This window comes from Protopterus annectens, chromosome 11.part0, assembly GCF_019279795.1.
Source record: "Protopterus annectens isolate FY-2018-M chromosome 11.part0, PAN1.0, whole genome shotgun sequence".
Lineage (NCBI taxonomy): Eukaryota > Metazoa > Chordata > Ceratodontiformes > Protopteridae > Protopterus > Protopterus annectens.
The window spans coordinates 474535335-474556474 of NC_056745.1; the positions used below are offsets into that span (position 1 = coordinate 474535335).

The following is a 21140-nucleotide window of genomic DNA, read 5'->3' on the forward strand; positions in this document are numbered from 1 at the left end:
TTGGGGTATGCAAGGTTTCATAGAAAGAAATGTCCTTTTGGGGGGGGGGGGGGTTGGGGGGAGGAGGCTGAGGGAAATGACTCCTCTGCATCAGAGTCTTCTTAGGTAGATAAGGGCATGCCCTGGTAATCACAAATGTCAGAGTCATCAGACTCATGGTTTGAGGGGAAGGCTGGCTTCCCCCAAGTAACAAGGTCTTCAGCCATTCTAAGCATTTGTTTCTGTGGCATGGGAGCTTGAGAATGTGCTTTGGTCAGTTTCCTAAGCGTAGTGCGAACTCTGGGCCTGAGAAATTCGGTAGACAGTCATTAACGAAGTAGTCTGCTTAATACGAACATCGGAAGGTCTGAATACACCCTCAGAAGCCAGGGACTGCACAGTGGCTCTGGACCCATCCAAGGTAGAGACATCCGCAGTCAAAGAAGCATCTCGCAGCATAGCGGACTCCGAAGGGGTCTCAGTAGAGACCTGCGAATCTGCAGAAGTAGGTAACAGGGGATGCAAAAGCACTTCACAGAGTACCAGCAGACTGGCAACTAGCTTAACGGAAGCACTGTTGGCAGTTTTGGACCTGTGTAGTCTCCATTTGTTCGGTAGGTCGGTAGTCGATGGCTTACCAACGCCATTCCGGAATATGGAGAACAGCAAAAGAGTCGAGAAAAATAGCCTGACGAACAGTTCGGGCATGGAACAATGACAAAACAGACAGCGACAGACATCGTGGTCTGGACATAAATAGGTGACGCTGTAAGAATGAAAATCTGAGTTATTTGCTTTCCACAGGCAAGACCACTTAACCTTTTCTGACATTGGTTAGAGCAAGAAAAAAGGATCCCCAACAGGGTACTTGGCTTCAGAAGACTTCAGGCTTGAAACTCAAAAAATGAAAATTTCAGGTAGCTGCCAACTGGCACTTGCAAACTGCTTCGGGCTCCCACGAGGCAAGGAATGCTTATGTAATGGCGTCAGCTGCATGTTTTATACCCTTGATGACCTGATGTCATGTATGAGGCAACAGCATCAGACGCAGAAATCCCAAGACTCAAGTATTCGGACAGAGGGCTACCTGCAGGCAGATAACCCAAGTGTGATGACTGCAACAGTGAAGCACGAGGAACATCTGATAATGCATAGATCCTGCCCTGAAACGTAGATACTTCCTGCAGAGCTCCCTTATGGGATGTGCAGATAAGCTTCTTTAAGTCTAGGGTGACTAACCAGGCATCCTTGGCTGGCACAGGAAGAAGCTGTTGCAGGGTTAGCATTTTGAATTTTGGTACCACCAGGAAGGTGTTGAGAATTGAAAGATCCAGGATTGGGTGCCAAGAGCCCTCTTTCCTGGGTACCAGGAAGAGTCTTGAGTAGAATTCCTTGACCCCTCTTGTTCTACTGGAACCGGCCGAATAGCACTGATATTGAGCAGGGAAGCTACTTGGCCTGGAGCCTCTGCCCACTGGAGTGGAGAAGGTCTGGAAACCCGCTCGGGGTTGGCAGTGAATGGAAAAAATTTGTACCCCTGGGATACAATGTTGCGGAGCCACCGGTCCTGTGTGACTGACATCCAAGTTTTTGCATGAAGGGCAAGTTTTCCTCCTAGGGGCACAAGCAATTGGGCAGGGCTGGGGAGTGGAGTAAAGTCAAGAGTTTTCCCCATAAGGAGGTGGCTTACCACTCCCTGCTTTAGGGGTGGGGGCACTCCATTGCTTAGATCTCTGCATACCCTGAAACTGTAGTCTGGGTGGTCTGTTTCCTCTGGGTCTGGTTTGAAGAGGCCTGGAGGGGGCTGGAAAGGACCAGTGTTTGGAAAGGCAATGCCTACTGAATCTAGGGGGTTGCACTTAATTCGTTAAGTCTGCATAGACTTAGCTTTTTCTTCCATCTTTTTAAGAACCTCTTCTGCTTTGTTGCCAAACTGTCCTTGTTCAAAGGAGCGTCTAGTAACCGTTTTGACATGGTCTGGCTAGGTCTGCTCCTTCAGCCAAGCAGGTCTTCTCAGTACAGATCTAGTGACTGCTGCCGGCAAGATGCTTCTAGGGCGTCAAAGCCACACTGCAAAGTATGCTTACTGACTTGGCTTGCAAAGTGCATAAGATCCTGCAAATCTTTACTTTCGGCACAGTCTGTAAAGGCTGCCACTTTGTTTAATAAGTTCCACAATATGCTGCTGGTACTTCAGCATGTGAAACTGACAATTCAATGCCCTAACAGCAGATTTGCACAGGTATATACCTTCTTACCCTATCTGTCCAAAGCTCTGGAATCCCTGTCCGAAGGGGTGGGATTTTTGGCTGTAGTAGCCTTGATATATTTAGGCCCCTGGGAAATTCTCTGGGTCAGCAGTAGGATTCTTTAGACTTTTGTGTCAGGTACTCTGTAGTACCTGTCTGGTTTCCTAGGGGCATGAGGTAAAATGTCAGGAGCAAGACTGGACTCCATAAAAACATCCAGGAGAGGGGGCATTGCAGTCTCTTTTTGGACTGAGGATAGTCTTGGCATTCCCAGTGGAAATGCTGTCAAGGTATGGAAGGTTTCACCAAAAGAAAAATCTGGAGGGGAGGCAGAGGGAATGGATTCCTCCGCATTTGAATCCTCAAGCAGACAGGCATGTCTTCATAATCAGAAATCTTAGTCATCGGATTCCTGGTCTGTAGAAGCTGTACGGGACTGGTCTCATAGCAGGGGGAAAGCAGACTTCCCCTAATCAGCGTAATAAGGTGGTCTGCCATTCTAAGCATTTGTTTTTGTGGCATGGGAGGTGCAGGAGTTTTGTCGGTTTTCTAGGTGGGAGGCAAACCTCAGTAGAGGCAAAAACTGCCTCAGAAGCCAGTGCCTGCACAGCAGCTCCAGACCCATCCAAGGTAGACATTCGCAGGTTCCATGGTCCAAGAGTCTCACGGCATACCGGAATCAGAATGGGTCTCTATAGAAGCAGGCATCAGGGGCAGTGAAAGCACCTCACTGAGTACTGGTGGACTGGTGACTAGCTTAACAGAAGCATGGTCAACAGCTTTGGACCTATGCAGTCTCTCTATCCTTACTTTTTCCTGGGAAAAATCGGTAGTCGGATGGCTTACCGAAGCCATTTCAGAATACAGAGATAGAGAGCGAAAATTTAGCAACAGAGCCAGACGACGAATGCTTTGGGCGTTAAACAAGGCACAAAACTGAGCGAGGTACATCATGGTCTGGGCCTAAACAGGTGACGAAGTAAGAATGAAAAGAGGTATTTGCTTTCTACAGGCAAGACAATTGTTGACCTTTTCTGACATTGGTTAGAGCAAGGAAAAAGGATCCCCAACAGGGTACTTGGCTTTAGAAGACTTCAAAATTATTCAATTCAAACGAAAACTCAGGTAGCGGCCGACCGGCACTTACGAACTGCTTCTCAGCAAGAAAGACTGATGTAATGGCATCGGCTGCCCATTTCTCTACCCCTGACGTCAGTTCTGGAGTGACAGCATCCGACGCAGAAATACTAAGTCTCTGGTATTCGGGCCGACAGAGGGCTACCTGCAGGCAGGTAACCCAAGTGTGATGACTGCAACACAAACATCTGATAATGCACAGATCCTACCCTGAAACGCAGATATTTCCTGAAGTATTCCCTGATAGGGATGTGCAGATGGGCTTCGTTTAGGTCTAGGGTGGCTAACCAGGCCTCTTTGGACAACATTGGAAGAAGTTGCTGAAGGGCGAGTACTTTAAATTTTGGTACCACCCGAAGGCGTTTAGAATGGAAAGATCTAGGCTCGGGCGTCAAGTGCTCTCTTTTCTGGGTACCAGGAAAAGTCTGGAATAAAACCCTTTACCTATTTGTTCTGCAGGAACAGGATAAATTGCCCTTATGGAGAGCAGGGACTGAACTTGGTTTTGTGCCTCTGTCCACTGGTTTGGAGGAAGGTCTGGGAACCCTTTCGGGGTTGGCAGTGTGTGGAAGTAAAATCTGTACCCCTGTGATACAATGTTGAGGACGCATCAGTCTTTGGTGACTTAGGTCCAGTTTTTTTGCATGGTGGGCAAGTTTTCCTCGTAGGGGCACGAGCAATTGGGCAGAGGTGAGTGGAACTGAGAAGTCATTGTGAATTCTTTCCATAAGGGGGTGGGGGTTATCACTCCCGGTTTTAAAAGTGGAGGTACTCCATTGCTTAGATCTCTGCATACCTTGAGACTAATTTGGTGGTGGTGGTGGGGGGGGGGGGGGCGGTGGTGGTGGTGGGGGGGGGGTTGGCTTCCCCTGGGTCTAGTTTGAGATGGCCTTGAGGGGCTGGAAAGAACCAATATTTCAAGGGGCAATGCCTACTGAATCTTGGAGGCTGCACCTGCAAAACATCTGTCTGCATAGACTGCTTTTCCCATTTTTAGAACCTCTTCTGTTTTGGTGCCAAACAAATTGCCCTTATTCAAAGGAGCGTCTAGTAATTTTGATTTGACATGGTCTGTTCCTTAAGCCAAGCATGCCTTCTCAGTACAAAACCAGTGACTGCCGCCCTGCAAGATGCTTACAGGGTGTCAAACCCACATTGCAAGGTATGCCTGCAGAATGCACAAGCTCCTGTAATTCTTTAATTTTCTGCACAGTCTGTAAAGGTAGATAATTTAGTTCCATATGTTGCTGGTATTTCGGCATGTGAAACTGGCAATTCAATGCCCTACTGGCTAGAGTTGTAGAGGTGTATACTTTTACCCCATCTGTCTAAAGCTTGGGAATTCCTGTCCAAAGGAGTGGGATTCTTAGCTGTAGCTGGTTTTATACCTTTAGGCCCTTGGGAAATGACCTCCGAGACAGCAGTAAGAAGTTTGAAAAGAAATTTGAGAGAGTCAGGGACTCTGTAGTACCTGTCTGGTTTCTTTGGAGCAGGGGGTAAAAAAATCAGGAGTCAGACTAGATTCCATAAAGTCATCCTCCACAACATCCAGAACAGGAGGAATAGCTAAAGGTCTATGTTGTGGCAAATCTAAAAATTCTCGAGCCTCTTCTTGGACTGAGGATAATCTTGGCATTCCCATTGGAAATACTCTTAAAAGTATGAAGGGTTTCACCAAAAGAAAAATCGTCTTGAGGGGAAGCAGAAGGAAAGGATTCCTCTGCATCTGAATCCTCAAGCAGATAAAGGCAGGTCTTCATATTCAGAAACGTCGGTCGGACTCTTGGTCAGTTAAAGCTGCTGGGGACAAGTCTCTCGCTTAGCAGGGAAAGGCTGGCATCCCCCAATCAGCATGATCAGGTTTTCTGCCATTTTAAGCATTTATTGTGGCAAGAAAGCAGGTGCTCGAGATTTGGTTGGTTTTAGACTTAGCTCGTACTCTTGCCCTTAGAAACTTGGCAGTTTAAGACAAAACTGAAGACGCGAAAATGTAGAACATAGGTAATGCGAAGAACTTCCTCAGAAGCCGGTGCCTGCTCAGCGGCTCCGGACCCATCCGAGGTAGAGACATCCACAGTCTCGCAGCATACAGGACTCTGAACAGGTCTCTGTAGTGGCCTGCGAATCCATCGAAGCAGGTATTAGGGGCTGCAAAAGCACCTCAGAGTACCGGCAAACTGACGACTAGCTTAACGGAAGCGTCTGCAGTTTTGGACCTGTGCGGTCTTGTCTTTATCCTTACTTTTTTTTCAGAAGATAGGTAGTCTGATGCCTTACCGAAGCCATTTTGGAATACGGAGATAGAGAGCAAAAGTATTTAGCGACAATAGTTCGGGCGTTGAACAAAGCACAAAACTGACAGCGAGGAATGTCGTGGTCTGGGCCTAAAACAGGTGACTCCGTAAGAATGGAAATCTCGGTGTGGTATCTGCTTTCCACAGGTGAGAAATTAACTTTGACATTGGTTAAAGCAAGAAAAAAGATCCCCAACGGGGTACTTAGCTTTAGAAAACTTCAGGATGATTCAATTCAGAAACGAAAACACAGGTAGCGGGCCAACCGGCACTCACGTGAACTGCTTCTGGCTCCTCCGCAAGAAAAACTGATGTAATGGCATCGGCTGCCTGTTTTTATACCCCGGACGACCTTACGCGACAGCAACCGCAGAAATACTAAGTCTCTGGCATCTGGGCCGACTGAGGGCTACCTGCAGGCAGATAACCCAAGTGTGATGACTGCAACAGTGAAACACAAAGAACACCCTTAGATGAGAACAGACTGATCCCTCCCAGCCGCCTTCCTCACTTATGTCTGGTTTCAATCCTCATTAGATGGTAAGGGAGCTCAAAAAAAAAAAAAAAAAAAAAAAAAAAAAAAAAAAAAAAAAAAAACACACACCTTCTCTAAAGGTTCAGGCTTGTTTTGAATGTTTCCCACTATGGGAGACATTCCAATTTGTGCCAGAGACTGCAAGAAGGCTTCAGTTGTCTGTTAACCATTTTCCTGGTCACAAAGGGAGGTCAAAGCAATCTAGGGCAGCCAAATTCAAATGTCAAACACCTAGTAATCTATCAGCAAAAGCAACATCAGTCATGCAAACAAGATCTTCTGATAACAAGGATCCCAAGACCATATGAAGGGACCTTGATGTTGAGCCACGAGTACTGACAAACCTATCACTGATTGGACCTGGACTTAAACAATCCTAAAAACCTTCTCTAACAGTCATGATCCTACTTCCAAGTCCAGATGTGAACATTCTGTACATTTTTCAAGCAATTTACAATCAAAAAATCCAAATACACCTAAAATGTACTCGAAGTACAAATTTAGCAATGTTTTAAAAGACTTGCACATGTGTACAACAGAAGCAGAGTTACTTCCAAAATTAAAAGCAACTTACCTCATCATCAGCCTCCTCGCCTTCTTCATCATACTGCAAGGAAAAATAATTTTAGTAAATGTTTTACTCCCCACTACTCAAGGCAAAAATCTGTTTATACCACATTTCCTTCTGCAGATAATCTTAGAAGTCCACTAAAAGAACCCATGAAATTATGTTGAGTTCAGAAGCCAGAGACCTCAGAGTTCTGCTTTAGCTATGAGCTTATCTTAATCTGACTCACTGCAGCTATTCCTGTATACAAACTCAGTGCAAGCTTCAATGATGACTTCTATCCAAATCCCTGAAATACCTACATCCTTTACTCCAATTACCTTTAAAGTAATTCACTGAAAGTGCTTAATGCCAAAAATGCTTCCTCCATGGAATCAAATACACTTGGTTAAACATTTCCTTGCAGGCCCACTTAAACTGTCGTAAGTTTAGCTAGTGGTCATATCCCTTACGAGTGTTCTACTGCAGTACTGATGCCCCTCCATTAGGGTGGTCTTAAAACTGACCTCCAAGCTCCAGTAAAGATTAGAAGTTACACCAACAATTTGCAAAAGGTAGATCTACTCAACTTGGCATTACTTAAGAGGTTATATTCTACAGACCGTGGCTATGAAGTGCACTGTGCATAGTGATCTGGCTAAAGCAGACAACAATATTCCCTAGGCTGGCATCATACAAAAGCTAGCAGAAACTAACAGTCAGAACCCACAGTGAGTTTCCGGAGCCTCAGAATAGTTGTGCCCCTGAAGGCTCAGTGTTGGAATCTCATTTTATCCTTTACTTTTCAAACCCTTAAGCAGAGCCAAGATCTCCGGCCATCAGTTTGCACATGGCCAAATTGTGGACCATTAAATCACCCCCCCCAACAGTGTAGTAAAATGGAGCTTGAACTAAATGATTGAAGTTCGGTTTAGATTCTCTGCCCCACCATTACTGTACAGACCACATGCCACCACAAAATGAAAATGCAGTCACAGACCTAGGAACCTGGGTTGACTGATCCCTCTTCTGAACATATGACCGACATCGGGAAACATTACTTAACACAGTTGTCAAAAGAACAGAAACATCTGAACAGGCAAATGACTCCCCAAATGATGTTGCTATCTTACAGCAAGGTCTGACAGACTATTCGTGTCAGGCCCATGGCCTCAAATTACATGCAAAGTGCATAACACCCTTTGGGAAATCAAATAACCCTGCATATTACAGCATTGACAGCACCCTCCAAGATAGGGGCCAGTGGTGAGACATCTGGGTACTCAAGGCAGTAATTTGAACTTGGACCACCATGCGTCTACAGTACGTGGTTCAGCTTATAAAAACATGGCATCCTGACTCAAGGATGTTACAGCACCACTGTACTCTGCCCTCAGACCACTAATAAAATGCAATGCACCATTTGGCATGCATCTTATCAGGCACCTCCAACAGATGGAATGTCCTGAGGTTTTCCATCAAAAAATACAGGGTATAACCAGCATGTCATATGTGGCTGGATTAAATACCCTCTCACTGGTTCATAGGTGTTTTTATTAGGCCAACGACCACAAGGGCCTTAAGCCTAGCCATGCATCTCAAGTCTTACAAGTTTTGGCACCCTTAAAAAGAAGTTACTCACCATAAAGTACAGTTATGTACACTTAACAAATGTCACTGCTGCAGTAATCACACTTAGGGTTATCTGGCTGCACATAGCCCTCAGTCGGCCCAAATACCAGAGTCTTGGGATTTCTGCATCGGATGCGGTCGCCTCTTCCATGATGTCAGTTCGTCAGGGGTATAACACATGCAGCAGACGCCATTACATCAGTTTTTCTTGCCCCAGACATCAGGAGCCCCCAAAACAGGAAGCAATTCCATGGTGTGGAACACCTCCAGTAAAAGGTAAATACCACAGTCATAAGATATGGCCAAGGAGAGGCTAGGTAGAAAGCATAGAAGAGTCAGGGGGCTGGAAGGAGGGTAACCAGGACTGCAACAGTGAATACACTGAAACATCTACATTTATGTTAAGTGTACACAACTGTACTATGTTCTTCATGTTTCACTGTTGCAGCCATCACACTTGGGTTGATTCCCAAAGCTGAGGAAGGGTGGAGGCAGTCGAGTAATAGCACTGGCTAGCAAGCCTTGTAAGACTGCTGTGGCAAATCCAGCTCTTGATTTAGAAGACTGGCAAGTGGTAATGCTTGAAGGTGTGTACAGAACTCCAAGTTGCAGCTTCCAAGATGCCCCTGGTAGGGGACTCAAGAGGTTGAGGTAGCCCTAATGGAATGAGTTCTGATCCCCTGTGGGGTAGGTTTTCCATGGTGTTTGTAGCAGAAATGGATGCAGTGGGCTATCCATTTGGAAATGGTTTGCTTTGAAATGGCCTTGCCCTCTGCCCCTGTAGCAAAGCCGACTAAGCAGCTGGTCAGATTTTCCCAAAGGCTTAGCCCAGTCAAGGTAGAACCAGAGTTGTCTGCACGTCCAAGGAGTGCAGGATCCATACCCCTTTATTCAGAGGATTAGGGAAAAAGATTGGTAAATGAATGGATTGGTTTAGAGCCACACTGGATACCACCTTGGGCATAAAAGACTGGTTAGTTCTGAGGGGGAACCCCGTCAGCATGGAAAATATTGAATGGCTCCACAGCCATTAGTGCATGTAACTCAGACACTCTTCTTGCTGAAATGATGGCTAGAAGTAAAGCTGTTTTCCAAGAGAGGATCTTTAACTGTGCTGCAGCAGCAGGCTCAAAAGGGGGAAGTGTGAGCTTCTCTAGTACAAAGAGAAGGTCCCAGGCAGGGGTGGGAGCTCTCCTAGGGGGGTCTTAAATTGTTCGCTCCTCTCAGGAACTGTTTGACCAGAGGGTGAGAAAAGAAATGGCTCAGTATTATGAGCTGAAATGGCAGACACATTACTCTTAATAGAACTATAGGCCTTTGTGGAGCAGCTCTGCTAGGTAATCTAGGATTTGAGGTAAGGTGGCCATGGCTGTGTCCTTTCCTTGAGACTGCCCACAAGAACAGCATATTTTCCATTTTTCTGAATAGGATTTCCCAGTACTAGGCCTTCTGGCCTCAAGGATAACGTCCAGCACCTGTTTGCTGAGGGTTGCTGGTGGTGTATTCAGGGAATAAACCAGGCTGCAAGGTTCAGGGCTTGCAGCTGAGGATGCAAAATCTGTCCCTCCTGCTGGGACAGCAGGGAGGGGGGTCTGACGTAGGTACCAGTGCTGGCGGGTCCAGTCCAGGGCAACAAGGATTGCCCCTGGTTTGTCCTATTCGATCTTCAGTAGTACTTTTCAGAGGGGGAAAGGCATAAATTGAGAGGTTTTCCATGCAAAGGATAGGGCATCCACTTTCCATGCTTGGCTGTGGGGAATTCTGGTGCAAAATTTACTTAATTGATTGTTTTGGGAGGAGGCAAAAAAGTCCACCTCTGGTGGACCCCACCTGTGGGTTAGAAGTTTGAATGAGTTGGGTTCCAGCTTCCACTCCTGTGGGCCCAGCTGCTCAACTAGTCTGCCAGAGAATTTTGTTTGCCTGGCAGGAGATGAGCTTGCAGGTGCACTTGGTTGCTCAAGGCAGTGTTCCACAGGGCCATGGCTGACTTGCAAGGTGGGTAGGAAAGAGTTCCCCCTCCTGCTTGTTTATGTACCACAAAGTACAGTTGTGTACACTTACCATTAATGTAGATGTTAGAGTATTCACTGTTGCAACCACACTTGGGGTTATCTGCCTGCAGGAAGCCCTCAGTCGGCCCGAATACCAAGAGTCTTGGGATTTCTGCGTCTGATTGCTGTCACCTCTTCCATGAGGACAGGTAGTCAGGCGTATAAAACATGCAGACACCATTACATCAGTTTTTCTTGCCCCAGATGCCAGGAGCCCCCAAAATAGGAAGGAATCACATGGTGTGGACCACCACCAATAAAAAGTAAACACCATTTCCATAAGATATGGCCAAAAAAGAAAGAGGATATATAGAAAGTATAGAAAAGACAGGAGGCTGGCGGGAGGATAACCAGGACTGCAACAGTGAATACACTCCAACATCTACATTTATGGCAAGTGTATACAACTGTACTATGTTATTCATGTTTCACTGTTGCAGTAATCACACTTGGGTGATTCCCAAAGCTGAGTAAGGGAGGAGGGAGTCTAGTATTAGGGCTGCCTACCAGACCTTGCAAGACTGCTGTGGCAAATCCAGCTGTGGATTTAGACAGGCAAGTGGTAATGCTAGGTGATGGTGTACAGAACTCCAGGTTGTAGTTTCCAGGATGGCCCTGGTAGTGACTCCCCTGAGAAATGCTGTAGAGGTAGCCCTAGTGGAATGAGGTCTGCTCCCCTGTGGGGTAGGTTTTCCATGGTGTTTGTAGCAGAAATGGATGCAGTGTGCTATCCATTTAGAAACAGTTTGCTTTGAAATGACCTTGCCCTCTGTCCCCGCAGCAAAGCTGACTAGCAGCTGGTCAGATTTTGACAGGTTTAGTCCTGTCAAGGTAGAACCTGAACTGTCTGTGCACATCCAGGAAGTGCAGGATCCTCTCTCCTTTATTCTGAGGATTAGGAAAAAAGACTGGTAAATGGATGGCTTGGTTTAAAGCCACACTAGATACCCCCTTGGGCCTAAATGATGGGTTAGTCCTGAGGGAAACCCTGTCCTCATGGAAGATAATGAAGGGTTTCACAGCCATAAGTGCCTGTAACTCAGACTCTTTTTGCTAAAGCGATGGCTAGAAGCAAGGTTGTTTTCCAAGAGAGGAATTTTAACTCTGCTGAAGCAGCAGGGTCAAAAGGGGGGAGCGTGAGCTTCTGTAATACAAAGTTAAGGTCCCAGGCAGGAGTGGGAGCTCTCCTTGGGAGTCTTAAATTGTTAGTTCCTCTCAGGAACTGCCTGATCAGAGGATGAGAGAACAGGGGTGGCTCAGTATTGTACTGAGCTGAGATGGCAGAGGCATGAATCTTAATTGATGAGGACAGGCCTTTGTGGAGCAGCTCTGCTAGATAATCTAGGATTTGAGGTAAGGTGGGCACGGCTGTGTCCTTTTCTTAAAACTGGCTCCAAGAACAGTATCTTTTCCACTTTTCTGAATAGGATATCCTAGTATTAGGCCTCCTGGCCTCAAGGATAACTTCCAGCACCCGTTTGCCCAGGGCTGCTAGTGATGTATTCAGGGAATAAGCCAGGCTGCCAGGTTCAGGTTTGCAGTTGAGGATGCAAATTGTCCCTCCTGCTGGCAGCAGAGAGGGGGTCTGATGTAGGTGCCAGGATGGCACTGCTCTCAGACTGCGTAGGAGTGGGTACCAGTACTGGCGTGGCCAGTCTGGTGCAATAAGGATTGTCCTTGGCCTGTCCTGTTTGATCTTTAGTAGTACTTTGAAAGGAGGGGGAAAGGCATAGATTGAGAGGTTTTCCCATGTAAAGGATAGGGCATCCACTTTCCTTGTTTGGCTGTGGGGATTTCTGGTGGAAATTTGCTCAGTTGATGGTTTTGGGGAGAAGCAGAGGTCCACCTCTAGTGTCCCCCCCACCTGTGTATTAGACGTTTGAATGAGTTTGCTTCCAGCTTCCACTCGTGTGGGTTTATTAGATTTCTGATTAAGTCATCTGCCAGTGAATTTTGTTTGCGTGGCAGGAATTGAGCTTGCAGGTGCACTTGACTGCTCAAGGCTGTGTTCCACAAAGCCATGGCTAACCTGCAGAGCGAGTAGGAGTGAGTTCCCCCTGCTTGTTTATGTACCACATAACTGTGGTATCTGTCTATCAAGAGTTGTCCTGGCAGGATAAGATATTTGAAGGCTGTCAGAGCATTCTGTACAGCTAACATCTTTTTGGATTGATATGCAGGCGAATTTGTCCTGGGCTCCATTTGCCTTGAATGCATTTGCCTGCCTGTGATCCCCCCCCCCCATGCATAGTCTGATGCATCCATTGGCAGGGTTTGTGTGGCAGGGGAGTTGAGTGAAAGGGTGTCCCTTGTTGTGGTTGCAAGCCTCTGCCCACCAAAGGAAAGCTGTCCTTAAGCAAGGAATGATAGGAATCACGATTTCCAGATCCTGAGAATGTTGACACCAGACACTAAGTACCAGTGAAGTTTCCGCATGTGCAGTCTTGCATATGGAATTAGTAGAATATATGAGGCCATGAACCCTAGGGCTTCAGTATTTTTTTTTCTTGCGTGGCCAGTAGTTTGAAGTAATTTGTCAAATAAACCTGCTTTTCTGGAGTGAGGAATGCCATCTGGGAAGTTGTGTTCAAGCTTGCTCCCAGGAATACAATCTTTTGGCTGGGTACCAGATGTGATTTCTTTTCATTGATGGTATTACCACCGAGAAGTTAGGAGTCTCTTTACAAACATCAGGTGCTTAAGTAGCAATTCCTCACTGTCCGCCTGAATCAGGCAATCATCCAAAGATTGGTAAATCTGAATATTTCTCTACCTGCAGTATGCAATGGCTGGAGCCAGGCACTTTGTGAATACCCGGGGCGCAGTAGATAAGCCAAAGGAAGTGCAGAGAAGTGCATAGAGCCTGCCCTGAAACGTAGATATTTCCTGCAAGATTCCCTTAAGAGGATGTGCAGATAAGCTTCTTTTAAGTCTAGGGTGACTAACCAGGAGTCCTTGGCTAGCATAGGAAGCAGCTGCTGGAGTGTAAGCATTTTGAATTTTGGTACCACCAGGAAGGTGTTGAGAGTTGACAGATCCAGAATAGGGTGCCAAGAGTTCTCCTTTCTGGGAATCAGGAATAGTAGAGTAGAAACCCTGTCCCCTTTGCTCTGTTGGAACAGGATGAATAGCCCTGACACTGAAGAGAAAGTACTTGCTTTTGGGCCTCTGCCCACTGGTTTGGAGGAAGGTCTGGCAATCCGAATGGGGTCGGCAGTTAGTGGAAGTAGAATCTGCATCCCTGGGATACAATGTTCAAGACCCACCAGTTCTGGGTAATATACTCCCAGTTTTTTGCATGCAGGGCGAGTTTTCCTCCTAGGGGTGCAAGTACTTTTGCATGACTGGGAAAGATGGACAAAACATTGTGAACTTTTTCGATAAGGGGGTGGCTTCGCACTCCCTGTTTTTGAGGAGAGCACTCCATTGTTTAGATATCATACCCTGAAACTGTAGTTTTTGTGGTCTGCTGCCCCTGGGTTTGGGCTGAAGGTCTGGGAGGGACTGGAAAGGACCAGTTTTTTTGAAGGCCAATGCCTACTGAATCTAGGTGGCTGTATCTGTAAGAAATGTTAACGGTTTGCATAGATTTAGCTTTTTCCTCCATCTTAAGAACTTTTTCTGGTTTTGAGTGAAACAAACCTTCTTGGTTTAATGGAGCATCTAGTAATTTTGCTTTGACATGGTCTGGCAAGATTTGTTCCTTTAGCCAAGCATGGCTTCTCAGAACAGACCCAGTGACAGCAGCCCTGCAAGATGCTTCTAAGGCATCAAAACCACACTGCAAAGTATGTTTACTGACTTGGTTTGCAGAATGCATAAACTCTTGTAAATCTATTTTCTGTAAAATCTGGAAGCAAAAAATTAGCTCCATAATATGCTGCTGGTACTTCAACATGTGAAATTGGCAATTTAAAGCCCTGATGGCAAGAGTTGCAAAGGTATATACCTTCTTGTCTCATCTGTCTAAAGCCCTCGAATCCCTGTCCAAAGGGGTAGGATTTTTGGCTGTAGTAGCCTTCCCCTGGGAAATGGTCTCTGGAGCCGCAGTGGGATTCAGAGAAATTTGTGAGAGTCAGGTAGCCTGTAGTACCAGTCAGACTTTCTAGGAGCTGGTGGTAAAGTATCAGGAGTAAGACTGGACTCCATGAAAACATCTACAATATCCAGGACAGGGGGTATATAGCTAGAGGCCTGTGCTGAGGAAAGTCTAAAAATTCTGTCTCTTTGGACTGTGGATAGTCCTGGCATTCCCAGTGGAAATGCATGCAAGGTTACAACAAAAGAAAAATTCTCTGGAGGGGAGGCAGAGGGAATGGAATCCTCTGCATCTGAATCCTCACAGGTAGATAAGGGCATGCCCTGGTAATCAGAGGGATCAGAGTTATCGGACTAATGGTCTGTTGAATCTGGGGGGAAATCAATTTCGTCTTTTAGAGGGGGAAGGCTAGCTTCCCCTAATTAAAGTTATGAGGTCTTCAGCCACTAAGGATTTGTTTGTGGCATGGGAGCTTGAGAATGTGCATTGGTAGTCTGCTTCCTAGGCGCAGTGCAAACTCTGGGCCTGAGAAACATTTTAGTCTGAAAAAAGTAGCCTGTTTAATACGAACATCAGAAGGTAGGAATACACCCACAGAAGCCGGTGCCTGCATAGCAGCTCCACACCAATCCAAGGTAGAGACATCCGGTTTCATAGTTGAAGCATTTCGTGGCATACTGGACTCCAAATGGGTCTCAGCAGAGGCCTGCTAAGGCACCTCACTGAGTATCAGCGGACTGTCGACTAGCTTAATGGAAGCATCGGTGGCAGTTTTGGACCTATGTGGTCTATCTTTACGTTTTATCGGAAGATCGGTAGTCTGATGGCTTACCGAAGCCATTTCGTAATAAGCAGAACAAGATCAAAAGAATTTAGCAACAAAGATAGCCTGATGACAGTTCGGGAGTTAAACAAGGCACAAAAAGTAGTTATGTAGACTTACCATAAATGTAGATGTTAGAGTGTACTCACTGTTTGGTCATTACATTTGGGTTATCTGCTTGCAGGTAGCCCTCAGTCAGCCTGATTAACAAAGTCTTGGGTCCTGCCTCGGGTGCTGCCCTTCTTCCATGACATCAGGTGGTCAGGGGGTATAAAACATGCAGCCAACACCACATCAGTTTTTCTTGCCCCAGATATCAGGTGCCCCCCTAATGGGGAGCAATTAAATATAAAAGTACAATGATATACCCTCCAACAAGAAAACAAATGCACCAAAAAGGCTTAAGCATAGTAAAGGAAAGTAAAGTAGAGGTATAGCCATAAGCTAGGGGGCTGGAGGGAGGGTAACCAGGACTGAAACAGTGAATACACCAACATCTAAATTTGTGGTAAGTGTACATAACTGTACTATGTTCTTAGTGTTTCATTGTTGCAGTTATTACATTTGGGTAGATTCCCAAAGCTATGGTTGGGAGGAGGAATTTAGATAGCATTAGGACCAGCTATAAGGCCCTGCAAGACTGCAGTGGCAAAGCCAGCTCTGGATTTAGAGAAAATTGGCAAATGATAATGCCTGGTGAAAGTATGCACAGAACTCCAAGTAGCAGCTTCTAGGATGTCCCTGGTAGGGACGCCTCTGAGAAAGGCTGTAGAGGTAGATGGAGCCCAGGTGGAGTGAGGTCTGATCCCCTGGGGGGATAAGTTTTCCATGGTGCTTATAGCAGAAATGAATGCAATGGCCTAGCCATTTAGAAATGGTTTGCTTTGAAAATAGCCTTCTCCTCTGCCCCTGCAGCTAATGCCACCAGCAGTTCAGATTTCCTTTGAGGTTTAGTCCTGTTCAAGTAGAATCTAAGTTGTCTGTGCACAACAAAGGAATGCAGTATCCATTCCCCTTTGTTCTGTGGATTGGGAAAGGTTGGCAAATTAATGGACTGATTAAGAGCCACACTGGATACCACCTTGGGCATGAAGGATGGATTGGTTCTGAGGGACACCCTGTCTGCATGAAAGATTAAAGGCTCCACTGCCATAAGGGCCTGTAATTCAGATACCCTTCTAGCCGAAGTGATTGCTAAAAGAAAAGCTGTTTTCCAAGAAAGAAATTTTTAAGTCTGCAGTAGCAGCTGGCTCAAAAGGAGGTAGAGAGTTTCTCCAAAACAAAGTTAAGGTCCCAGGCTGGGGTTGGAGCTCTGCTGGGATGTCTCAAATTTTTGGTCCCTCTGAGGAACTGCTTGAGCAGTGGATGAGAGAAGAGGGGAGGTTCTGTGCTATAATGAGCTGAAATGGCGGAGGCGTGGATTTTAATGGAGGAAAAAGACAGGCTCTTGTGAAGCATCTCAGTTAAGTATTGTAAAATCGAGGTAAATTGGGCGCTGCTGTGCTCATCCCTTGAGAACGGTTCCAGGCACAGAATCTTCCATTTTTCAGCATAAGATTTTCTAGTACTAGGCCTCCTTGCTTCTAAAATGATATCCATCACAGGTTTACTACTGAGGGATGGTAGAGGAGAGATTATGCAGTTAGCCAGGCTGCAAGGTTCAGTGTTAGAAGCTGAGGGTGCAGAATCTGGTTCTCCTGCTGAGAACAGGGAAGTCTGAGGCAGGTGCCATGGGGATAACAGCGACACTGCGCAGGAGGGGTACCAGTGCTAGCGTGGCCAGTCTGGAGCAATCAAAATCCTTGGTTTGTTCGGTTTGATTTTTAGTAGTACTTTGGAAAGCAGAGGCAGAGAGGCAAACAGGTCTACATCTGGGCTCCCCCATTTGTCAACATGTTGAAAATCCTTGGTTCCAGTATCCACTCGTGTGGGTCCATGAGGTTTCTGCTTAGTCCGTCTGCCAGTGTATTTAATTTTCCTGGCAAGAATTGAGCTTGTAGGTGCACTTGGCAGCTCAAGGCTGTGTTCCACAATGCTATGGCTAGTCTGCAGAAGGGGGTAAATGTGTACCCCCCTTGCTTGTTTATGTACCATGTAACAGTGGTGTCAGTCTTTACCATAAGCTGTCCTGGAAGAATGTGGTCCTTGAAGGCTGTCTGAGCATTCTGTACAGCTAACATTTGACTGATATGCAGGTACATTTGCCGGGTTCCATTTGCCCTGAATGCACTTCCCTGCCAGGTGAGACTCCCATGCATAGTCTGATGCATCTGTTAGGGTTTGGGCAGCAGGGGGTGGTGTGAAAGGTAGTCCCTTGTTTTGGTGGCAGGCCTCCGCCCACCAAAAGAATTCTAGGCGTAGGCAAGGTATAGGAATCATTGCTTCTATAGGTTCATAGGTTTATACTAGGCTATCTGCCCTAAGGCATTTATAAGCCTATTATAAATTACAGCTGTGGCTTACGCCAGAAAAAATACCAGCAGTATTAGTTTGTTGTGCCTCGTTCAGCAGTGACCCAGAGAGATGTGACCCAGAGATGATTCCCGAAATCCCTCACATTCTCTTGAACAGATTCAGTCTAGATTTCTCTCCACAGCTGCTCCGGACCGGATGGACCGGCATAGAGTAGATTTTCTTCCCAAGAGTATCCGAGTCCAGCACCTATATCCCCATTCCGCGTTTAAGAAGCTTATCTGAGTTTTTTGTGATTGGATTTTTTGGATTTGGTGTTGATGTGTCCGGGTGGAGCATGTCCTGTATGTCAGGCAATACGTTCCTTGCATGGTCTTGCGATGTCAATTCGACTGAGACAGTATAGTTTCAGATATGAGAGATTTTGAAGTCCTTTTCCTTGACAGATTTTTTTTGGTTTTTGCCTTTGATGTCGATTTTTTGGGGACATCCATGGGGTGGCAGACATCGGGCGGGTATGATAAATGGGGGAATCAGGGATGAATGACCCCACCAGATCTGGATGAATCAGGTCAAATGAGAAGGGCAATGTAGAAGGTCTTTCAAAGGGATATAATGTGAGATCAGGTGGAAATAAGGCTGTCAAGCAAAGTCCACTGTCAAAAGAAATCAACCTGTCCTGTCCAGTGGATTGCCACATCCCCAATTGAGTTTGTGGTTACCTTGTTATAACCTTATATTATGACTACATTGTTACGCTTTTTTGGGCCATGGGGTATTTTCAGCCATTTGTTCGTGGAGTCCCTTATGAGGCTCTCTGGTGTCCATGCATCTTTCCACTCTGGCTTTGTGTTTTGGCTCATCTGCAAAACTGTCAGTTTCCGCATCCCATGTCCACCTGTACTCATCTGCAAGCTTCAAAAGGGGGTGTCATGATGTGAATGTTGCGTACCCAAGGCTGTATGCTTGGAGTCAATAGCTGTGGGACAAATAACTCTAACCCACCAGATCTGACACTGGGTGGGACTTGTACATCTCAGGAATTCTTAACCCTGCCAGTTTCTAGCCTTTCTGCCACCATCCGGGTAAAAAGCCTTGTGGTTTAAGTTTTTGGTCAGTAACTTGTGGGGACAATACCCGCTCATCATTGGCCCTTTTGACTATCATAAGGGGGGGATTGTGTCTCAGCAGCTTCTTCCTTGACTGGGCTTCCAAGGGTTGCCACAATGTCTAAAAGGCATTTGATCTTTGTGACAAAGCCTATTATAGGGTCTCCATATGTTCTGGCAGACTTATAAGGTAATTGAGCTCCATTGTCATCCTCTCCATAGCTTTGCAGACTAGACTTGAACTTATTATGGGAGTGCAACAGGGTCCGAGGCAGCCAACTTGAGGGGGACCACATTATGGGTAAACCCACCATTGGGTCTGAGGTTAGCTGGCTGGAGAGACCAATTCGCGATTTTGCTGCGGTTTGAGGCTACATCGGCCTCATGTTGGCTCTTAGGGGAGAGGTCCGTCCCATAAATTGAACTTTTAGCTCAGCACTCGAGCAGTCAGGAGCGATTTGAGATTGCTATCATTTGGCCCACCAGTTTTAGCTGTCAGTCCTGTCCAGAGATCTCCTTTAGGTGAAGTTTGCCTTCGCCCTAACTATCTGTATGTTTATTTTGTATCTGTTTGCACTGATTTTTTTGATTTTTAATGAGCATATGTCTTCCATTATGATTTTTCTCCCTGTGTGGCCTAAGTTGATTTTATGGATCCTTGAATCCAACTCAATTAATAATGATCTAGATCCTGAGAATGTTGACATCATAGGCTTTTTAGGTACCACTGTAGTTTCCTCATATGCAGTCTTGCATATGGAATTAGAAGAAAGCATGAGGCCATGAACCCCAAGGCTTGCAGTATTTGCCTTGCAAACAGCAGGGTTTTTGTGGCCACTTGTTTGAACTAGGTTGTCAAATTAGTTGCTCTGGCATGAGGCAAGCCATCTGGGAAGTTGTACTCAAGCTTGCTCCCAGGAATATAATTTGTTGACCGGGTACCAGGTGTGATTTTTCCGTTTATGGTGTACCCCAGACAAATTAGAACCCTTTGTACAAAGGCCAGAGGATTCAAATGTATGTCCTGGCTTTCTGCCTGAATTAGACAATCGTCCAGGTATGGGTATATTTGAATATCGCTTTGCCTGCAAAATTCAATAACTGGAGCTAGGCACTGTGAAAACCCTGGGCGCAGTAGATAAGCCAAAGGACAGTGCTGAGAACTGATAGTGCGTGTAGCCTGCTTTGAAGCATAGGTATCTTCTGCAAGATTCCCTGCTTGGGATGTGCAGATGCACTTCTTTTAAATCTAGTGTTGCCAACCAGGCATCTTTGCCTAGCATAGGAAGTAACTGAAGAGTCAGCATCTTGAATTTTGGAATTTCCAAAAAGGTGCTTAGAGTAGACCGGGTCCAGGATAGGATACCATAAATAGTCTTTTCTGGGTACCAGGAAAAGTCTCTAGTAGAAACCTTGTCCCTTTTCCTCTTCGGGTACCAGCTGAATAGCCCCCATGCTTGAAAGTACTTTTTGGGCCTCTGCCCACTAATTTGGGGTAGGTCCGGCCACCAGCTTGGTAATGTGTGGAAGTGAAATCTGTATCCCTGGGACACCATTTAAAACCCATTTGTCCTGGGTAATAAGTTCCTAGTTCTTTGCATGAAGAGCAATCTTTCCCCCAAAGGGGCAGTCAGTTGATAAGTGCTTGGAAATTTTAAACTGAAGTCATTGAGACAGTTTACCACAGGGGGAGTCTTATTACTCCCAGATTTGGAAGTGGAGGCCCCCCCACTGCTTAGTCCTGCATGTCCCTTGGGACTGAAACCTGGGGCTTTTGCTGCGTCTGGATTTGGCTTAAGACCTGGAAGGGGCTGGAAAGGACCAATTCTTAGAGGGCCAGTGCCTACTAATCTAGGATGCTGAACTTAGCCCTGCAAGAGGCCTCTAATGAATCAAAACCACATTGCAAAGTATGTTTTCCAGCTTGTTCAGCAGAATGCATTAAATCCTGCAATTCATTATTTTCCACACAGTCCGCAATCAATTTTCTGTTTAAGCAATCCAATAACATGTTGCTGATACTTTAACATATGAAACTGGCAGTTTAAAGCCCCAATGGCCAAGGATGCAGAAATGTAAACCTTGTCCAATCTATCTAGCACCCTGGAGTCTATCAGAAGGGGTAGGATTTTTAGCAGTAGAAGCCTTAATGCCCTTGGGCCCCTATGAAATAGTCTCTGGATCCACAATAGGATTTTTAAAAAGGAACTTGTGTGACTCTGGCCTGAGCATGTGGCCTGGGCGTCATTTTAGGCATGGTTCGAGATTTAGGCCTAAGTGAAGGAGGCATCGGTTTAATATGCAAGCCCGTAGGCCTGAATACACCCTCTGAA

The 21140-nt window shown here is 46.0% G+C and overlaps 1 protein-coding gene across 1 annotated transcript in view; it reads right to left on the reverse strand.

Moving 5' to 3' along the window:
- Positions 1-21140, reverse strand: part of NAP1L1 (nucleosome assembly protein 1 like 1) — a 1039563-nt gene that overhangs the window by 154586 nt on the left and 863837 nt on the right. Inside the window, exon 11 of the mRNA XM_044087215.1 lies at positions 6769-6801. Coding sequence (XP_043943150.1) covers positions 6769-6801 — 33 coding nt within the window. The remainder of the gene's footprint in view (positions 1-6768; positions 6802-21140) is intronic.